Source organism: Oryzias latipes, chromosome 1 (genome assembly GCF_002234675.1).
Source record: "Oryzias latipes chromosome 1, ASM223467v1".
Lineage (NCBI taxonomy): Eukaryota > Metazoa > Chordata > Actinopteri > Beloniformes > Adrianichthyidae > Oryzias > Oryzias latipes.
The window spans coordinates 24,301,901-24,310,377 of record NC_019859.2 but is presented as its reverse complement, the minus strand read 5'-3'; the positions used below and the strand labels follow the sequence as shown (position 1 = coordinate 24,310,377).

Here is an 8,477-nt window from a genome sequence, read left to right as displayed (position 1 = left end):
CACAGTCCAGCAGCTGCTGTTATCAAAACCTGAAATGTAAAAAAAAATGTGAATTTATTGTTTAGAGTTTAATTAAATGATTTGAATTACATCAATACTGAGATGTAAAGATCATAAATATGATCATTTGTTGCTTAAAGCATAAAGTTCACAGAATGATGATTTTAAACTTAATAAACTTTGTGTTTTTTATACTCACAGACATCAGCAGAATGAAAGTCCTTCATATCTTTCACAGCACAAGTGAAGGTGTCTGCAGATGTTAAGGGAACTGTAATCGTCCTACTTTCTTCCTTTTTGTTCCTAAACAAAACAATGGAGGCCTGAGGTTCAGTCAGAGAACACCTGCTGTTGCAGGTTAACCTGACATGATCGTGTTGTAGACGGGTCTGTTGAAGATAGATTTCTGTTGAGAGATTATAGAGATTTTTATCAACATTGGATTGTAACTATAAATCTGCATTATATCTCATATTTACATCTTGTTCAAAGTCAACAACAGAAAGTCAGAATCATAGCAGTTTATCTCCACAAACAATCAAAGTGAAAACTTGACTTTAAATAAATCTGAAGAAAGTAAAGTTAAAGATCACCTTTGGGAAACATGATGGAGCATTGTTTATTCACTGATGAACACAGGCTGCTTTCAGCATACGTCACCCTGAAACAAGTTGATGTGACTAAATCTGGTGAAAAAAGCAAAAAAAATGTCATTAATTGACCTACAAGAACTTATTGTGAAAAGAAAAAGTGAGTCTATTCAGAGCTTCTTTCACACAATGAGGAAGAATGTGCCGCTGCTCACCTACTGAGACTTCAGGGGCTCTGAAATCCTCATAACCTTTGACAGCACAGGAGTAAGTGACTGCCTCCTCACCGCTGACTAGCTCTTGGTACCATGGAGACCAGTCCTGATAGAGAAACTTTCTGTTCTTGAACCAGAGGAAGCCTGTGTGGTTTTGAGTGAAAGGACAGCCGCTGCTGCTGCTGCACATAAGTGTTGCTGTCTGTCCGTCTTTGGAAGGAAACACCTTCACCTGCAGCTCTGTAACAACAGTTCTAACAGTGTTTGCTAATTATCATTTACAGAAATAGACGTGCATCATTAAAACCACTTTACCTTCCGCGTAGAGCTGAATTTGGTTTTTTCTGCAGCTGTCTTTGTCAGCAGATTCACAACAGACATAAATGTTCTCATCACTCTTGTTTAGATCATTGATGGTCAGAGTGAGACGACTCTCTTCTGATAATCTGTACTTTTTTTGGTTTCCATCCACAACAACCTCCTGAAAGTAACTCACTGAGCCGTTTCTGAACACAGAGAACCATTTATATTCTTTTTCTGCTGCTGAATCTCCAGCAGAGCAGCTCAGATTCACGGATGAACCTTTCAATGCACAGATGCTGTTTGTTTGTCCCTGAACTCCTGTAATAGAAGATTCGATTAACTGTCAAACAGAACCATATCATCTATTTTGTTCTATTGTACGAAAAGGCATTTTGCCATTTATTTCTGAATTGTTAGTTGCATTTTTACAACTTTTATAATTGTTTAAAGAAATGTATCGCATAAAAAAATGCATTTTCTTAATAAAAGGAATCTCACCATTTCTTTAAAAACGTTGCAAGCAGAATCTAGGGCAGTTCTTCAAACGATGCAGAAAAATAATCTGAGATTATTTACCTGATATGTAAAGAAGGAAAAGCAGACATCCAGCTTCTGTCATGAGTAGGACTGCTGTCTTCTTCAGGTTTGAACATGAGACTTTTTCACCACTTCTTCTTATCATTACTCTAGTTTGGATCATGAGTGGAATGACTCTTCTGATTTTTACTTCTCAGTGCTGTGAAGTTAGCAGTCATTGTTAAAAACAAATTCATGTTTATCTGAGGAAAACACACAGGAATTTTTGGGATTATAAATCTGTGTGTTTCTACATTTTTTAGCTTCAAAAATATTACACCCTCAGGCCTGGGAAGCCTACGGAGCCCGTGTCCTGACATTAAGATATTAAAATATATCTTGTTCCCACAGATTATTATCTCGTTCGCACGAAATACTATTCCGTTCCCACAAGATACTATTGCGTTCCCTCAAAATACTATTCCGTTCCCTCGAAATGATTAACTCGTGCGAACGCAATAATTATTTCCTTTCGAACGCAATAATTAATCCGTTCGAACGCAATAATTATTCACGTCATAAGTCATACACGGCACGCGGATATGCTCTCTGTACGCCGGCAAAAGCCGCTTTCAGCGGTAACTTCCGTGTCTCTGTGACCCACATTCGTTCAAAAAGGAACATGAAAAACAACAATGATCACTTTATTACTGTCTCAATGAATATAAGAAAAATATCAAAAGATTTATGATAACTAGGCTGCTTTGTCATACGATAGCACCTGCTAGGCTACTACTAGCTCCGCCGCAGAGCTCTCTGATGTATGCCGGCATTTGGGCAACTGGCTGGTCCCTTGACAGACAGATAGCTGATATTGTAGTTTAGGGTCGAATAGGAATAATAATATTCAGGACTTGTCTTTTATTAACTTAGCAGTCAGTCGCTTTACATTCGAAGGCTATTAGGCTACATGCTAACTGACTAGCCGATCATTTATCCTGTTATTAATTTACATCATAGATTTACAGCAGATACCTTCACATTTCTGTCTGTCTGTGTCTCATTACATTGCATTGAAGACACGGAGGATGTTTAGAGAACATATTTATTTATTTTAAAAAGCACAAAAGCATCCATCGTATTCACGTTCATTCACAGGATGTGACACATCTGGTACGCCCTCCGTCATCTTGCTGCAAAAGCCGGTTCCTGCTGCTACTTCCGTATCTCTGTGAGCATTCAATAGGGGTAAAAATAAAAGCAAGAATGGTCGATCTGTTATTGTCTCGATGAAAATCTGAAAAAATATCATATTAAGCTGGCTGCTTCGCCTAAAGCACTTACCTTTAGCTCGTAGCATAACAACAATAGCAGTACGTCACGTTTCCCAGCATGCTTTGCAGCCAATCATTGGCCAATCACCGTGTCCCTGTAACCGAGGTGTAACAACAAGACCAATGATTCGCCGCTATGCATGCTGGGAAACGTGATGTACTGCTATTGTTGTTATGCTACGAGCATAACGAACTACGAACAGATCGACCATTCTTGCTTTTATTTTTACCCCTATTGAATGCTCACAGAGACACCGAAGTAGCGGCAGGAAGCGGCTTTTGCAGCAAGATGACGGAGGGCGTACCAGATGATGTGAATGAACGTGAATACGATGGATGCTTTTGTGCTTTTTAAAATAAATAAATCTGTTCTCTAAACATCCTCCGTGTCTTCAATGGAATGTAATGAGACAGACAGAAATGTGAAGGTATCTGCTGTAAATCTATGACATAAATAAATAACAGGATAAATGATCGGCTAGTCAGTTAGCATGTAGCCTAATAGCCTTCGAATGTAAAGCGACTGACTGCTAAAGTTAATAAAAGACAAGTCCTGAATATTATTATTCCTATTCGACCCTAAACTACAATATCAGCTGTCTGTCTGTCAACCGACCAGCCAGTTGCCCAAATGCCGGCATACATCAGAGAGCTCTGTGGCGGAGCTAATAGTAGCAGCCTAGCAGGAGCTATCGTATGAAAAAGCAGCCTAGTTATCATAAATCTTTTGATATTTTTCTTATATTCATTGAGACAGTAATAAAGTGATCATTGTTGTTTTTCATGTTCCTTATTTGAACGAATGTGGGTCACAGAGACACGGAAGTTGCCGCTGAAAGCGGCTTTTGCCGGCGTACAGAGAGCATATCAGCGTGAATGACTTATGACGTGAATAATTATTGCGTTCGAATGAAATAATTATTGCGTTCGCACGAGTTAATCATTTTGAGGGAACGGAATAGTATTTTGTGGGAACGGAATAGTATCTTGTGGGAACGCAATAGTATCTTGTGGGAACAGAATAGTATTTCGTGCGAACGAGATAATAATCTGTGGGAACAAGATATATTTTAATATCTTAATGTCAGGACACGGGCTCCGTATAAGCCAACAATCAAGGGACACGACTGCTGAGAGCCCAGTTCCCCACAAAAGGGATTGGGTAGATGACAGAGGATCGCTGGCCTCACCTTTATTGTGTAACGTGCATGGATGTTGAAGTGTATAGTGTGGTGAGGTAAGAAATGTGTGTCATAAAAGGACTTTGGATTTTTAATGAAATAATTGATATCTTCTGTAAAAGAAGTATTTTGTCATCAACAAACAAGCAAGATTTCTGGCTCTCACAGACCTTAAACTTCTTTACGAAGCTCTTCTATTTTGGACTCATTCTCTGACTGAATGTCACCTGGTTGAACTTGTTATCTGTGTAAAATAGACCTGTCCACACCATTAAACAGACTCCTAATTCTGCTATGTCCAAGATCAAAGATCTGTCAATTGACACCACAAACAAAATTCTATACCAGCACCAGACCGGGAAAAATGATTCTGCAGTAGGAAAGCAGCTTGGTGTGAAGAAATCAACTGTCGGAGCAATCATTAGAAAATTAAAGAAATACAAGACTACAGGGGCTTTGTGCAAGGTCTCACCCCGTGCAGTTAAAATGATCACAAGAATGGTGAGTAAAGTCCCATGATAACACATTAACCTGCAGAGAGCTGGGACCAGAATACTGAAGGCTATAAAAAATGAAAGGCTATGCTCATCTGTCTAAGCAGAAAAACATACACAATTGGTGACTGACAGAATAGTTTTGCCCCGCTGTACTTGATGAGTCTTCTGCAGAACTCATCTTTCAGTCAATATCTGTTTAATAAAAGCTAACATTTAACAGTGTCTACACAGTTTTGTTGTGTTAAGAAAGCAATATATAAATAAATGTATATATAAACCTCAAAATACCTTTTTAATGTTTTCCCCACATAAAATACATGCACTTTAGGAGTTTAATGAAAAGAAAAATGAAACAAAGCATAGGAATGCTTACCTGAGTCTTAATATGACGTTCCTGTCCCCACTGATCTGTTTGATTTAAAAAAATCTTAAAGTATACTGCTCTATTTCTTTTAAAGGTTATTGCAGAAATAAAAAGAAAAAACACAAAGCAAAAACTAATAAAATAAAACGAAATTTGTTTATTCTTTTTTTTAAGTCTGGTCTCATTCGAACTACAGCTTTATACAGCAGAGCGACAGTTACTCGTGGTTGGTAAAAATTCACTGTGCTTGCTAGAAACTGTTCCTTCTTCACAAATCACTTCCTTCCGCTTTCAGAAACTGTCACCCAAAGTCGTGCATCGCAATTTGATAATGCCAGTGAACTTCCTCCCCTTGTGTGACCCTACAGTTGATGTGAGAGTGGACTGTGCCTCCGTGTCGAGCTCCAATTAACTTGTTGAAACAGAGTCAGTGGATGCTTCTGAGGACTCGAAGGAATACCGGACGAGAGTGTGGGTGTCTAGTCTACCATCTGTGTCATCTGTGGATTCAGAACCTAGCATCACTGACCAATATGATGCAGCTAGGGTTAGCAGGCAGCATGATACTAGCAGTACATTAGTGATAGACGTCATTCCACCTGAGTCACTAGTAGGTCAAGAGCTGGATGTTTCATGTCAGGTGAAGTTTTCCCCCCTCAGTGGCTCAAACAGCATTTGAGGATGGCTCCACTACTGTGTGTATCTCAGTTGCTGAGAAGGAACCAGTCCCTCCTTCTTTTACAAATGCTTCAGCACCTACCACTGTCCATAGAGTTGTAACCACTGCAGAGGCCAGAGAAGTCATGAGTCGTGTTAGATCAAGGGCTGGAAGATTGCTAAAACCAGTTAATAGACTCATTGAAATGATGCATCAGAAAACTAGGCTGATGTCATAGTTTAGGGGAAAAAAAAGTTCTATGTTGCATTTTGGGGTGAAGATTTATATACTTTTTTTTCTTTTTTGTGATATTTGTGAGGTACTGATTCTCTGTGTTCTGGTGGTTTACAGTGCACAGTTATAAAATATGTAACAGGCATATTTTGCTCTATGTGTGGTTACGGAGTCTGGCCAACTCCCTCCATACTGACTCTTTTTGAGTGGTCTTTCGACTGAGGTTTTGTGGCTGTAGTAGAAATTTCACCAGTGATGTGTAGTTCAGAAAAATACACTGAAGATGTAACATTTATACTGCTCTGATTTTGTTTGGTTTTCCATCTACACATTCTTTGTTTGACACATTTGAGTGACTGGTCATTCGTTCCTTTGTGCAATTTTTTTATGTGTCTGTATGCAAGTGGATTTTAGCTGTGGGGAGTGTAACAGAATAAATGTGAATCCACTTGCCACAGGAGTTTTAATTATTTATTTATTATTTTTATTGGGCTATTGGGCGCCCCCTATCGGTTCATGTCTGTATTCTAAGTGTAGCAACAAAATCTTTATTAGTTGTGACACAGACATGTCCGAGGTAGGTCGCATTTTGCAGCACTCCGCATTATTATTTATTTTAATTTATAATCATTGCCTCACTGTGATATTTTTGTTGTATATCATTTTAGTGGTTCTTTGTTTGGTAAATGTATTTTAAGTTAGCTAATCTGTGTATGTTCAATGGACTTTATACTTAGCGTGCTGCGTGTCCATGTGCGAGAGCCTTCCATGTGTGACCATCACCCTTTATGTTGTGCAGAATAAAAGGCAAAATAAAGACAAGCTGGCTGTCCTGTCGTTCCACAACAAAAACACAACGCAGAAAAATCATCCTGAACCAGCTGTCGTCCAGACTGAGCTGGTTACATATTTTTAACTCACCTATAATGTGAAGAACATTGCTCTCAGTGGGAGCAGTGATGCTGATCTGTGCCACATAAAACAAGCACTCAGACAATGAAACCTCATTCCAACCAGGCAGTTCAGAACGGATTTATTGAGCAGCTGAAGCCAGCAGATCTTTACATTCATAGCCGTTAGTGTGGTTGACTGGCAGAGTGCACGATTTTGTATTTTATAGAGTCGAAGTCCTGTTTTCTCCGAAAAGTAGACCAAAAAAAAGGGCTTATGGCTGACACTGTGACAAAATATGCAGCTATGAACAAAAAAAAAATTCCAAAAACAAAACAAGTTCTTTTTTACATAAAGGAAATACTTTTTCACAGTTCAGAATGCTATTTATTAAAATGCTCCGTCCTCCGAACACACAATATATCGACCCCCCACACCTCGGCTCCGTGCTCACACACCCGTCTCCACCTGCATGCGCTCCTCCCCCTCTCTCTCGTGGCACGCGCCCCACTCAGCACACACCCACTCACACACACCTTTCTGTGACCGACTCCATCTAGTTTTGAAACTGAGAAGTGCAAAAGAGTTGAGCTCAAGCGACATGTGCGGGCCATTTTCAATTATATAAAAATAAATAATAAAAATAAATAAAAACACAACAATAAAAACAGACCCGCGGGCCGCAGTTTGCCCGCGGCCGTAGTTTGGACACCCCTGCTGTACATACTGCTCAGTAAAGCTCCAAGACACTTGTGACCATAATATTTTAACAAATTGGAATTTTTTCTTTTGCCTTTCCATTTAATCCTGTCATCAGATGATCACACAATTCAAATAACAAAAATCAACAGCGTGCTGGAGTGCGCTCTCTGTACAAGACCCAAGGGAGGGAGGAGCGGCTGGGGTGGGGGCACCCAATCAGTTACGATGTGCTTATGTTACTGATCATATCATGTAAATATATGTGCACAAACAGCAGTGAAATAACAAAAATATGGACTATAAGTAATTTGGTAACGCTTCCTTTTACAGTACAGTACTTACAGTGTACTTAATTGGTATTTACATGGTACTTATAGTGTAACTACTGGGTACTTTCAGGGTACTTACATGGTACTTTTTATGGAATTTACTGGGTACTTACAGTGTGTTTACATGGTACTTTCTATGGGACTTTACTGGGTACTTACATGGTACTTTTTGTGTCTACTCTGTACTTACATGGTACTTTTTGTGTCTACTCTGTACTTACATGGTACTTACTGTGTATTTATATGGTACTATTTGGTTCATACCTATGTGGTACATACTGGGTATTTATAATATTCTTACTGGGTATTTACATGTTGTGCAAAGGTGTCTTTTATGGTACTTACCACATGTAAGAACAAATAAAGTACCTTGACCTTTAGGTCTGCACTCGCTGCATGTTTCATGGTATTTACCATGAATTTACCACAGAAACTACCCCTTAAGTACACTGAAACTGTAACTGTAAAAGAAAGTCAGCCCTATTTCCACTCAACTACATGGTACTTTCATTCATAAATACTGGGTATGTTCACTTGAATATTACTTGGTACTTACCCCTTAAGTACAATGAAACTGTAACTGTAAAAGAAAGTCAGCCCTATTTCCACTCTATTACATGGTACTTTCAGTAGTAAATGCTGGGTATGTACACGTATTACCAT

General features: G+C 39.0%; 1 protein-coding gene across 1 annotated transcript in view; it reads right to left on the bottom strand.

The window, feature by feature from the left end:
• LOC105358364 overlaps window positions 1-5,229 on the bottom strand; it is a 6,704-nt gene extending 1,475 nt beyond the window's left edge. The window contains exons 1-7 of the mRNA XM_020700992.2: window positions 5,010-5,229; window positions 1,685-1,844; window positions 1,121-1,426; window positions 806-1,045; window positions 594-686; window positions 200-406; window positions 1-29 (exon numbers count right to left, since the gene is read on the bottom strand). The exon at window positions 1-29 is cut by the window's left edge and continues 307 nt beyond it. Coding sequence (XP_020556651.2) covers window positions 1-29; window positions 200-406; window positions 594-686; window positions 806-1,045; window positions 1,121-1,426; window positions 1,685-1,808 — 999 coding nt within the window. The 5' untranslated portion in view covers window positions 1,809-1,844; window positions 5,010-5,229. The remainder of the gene's footprint in view (window positions 30-199; window positions 407-593; window positions 687-805; window positions 1,046-1,120; window positions 1,427-1,684; window positions 1,845-5,009) is intronic.
• Between the last annotated feature and the right edge of the window lie 3,248 nt (window positions 5,230-8,477).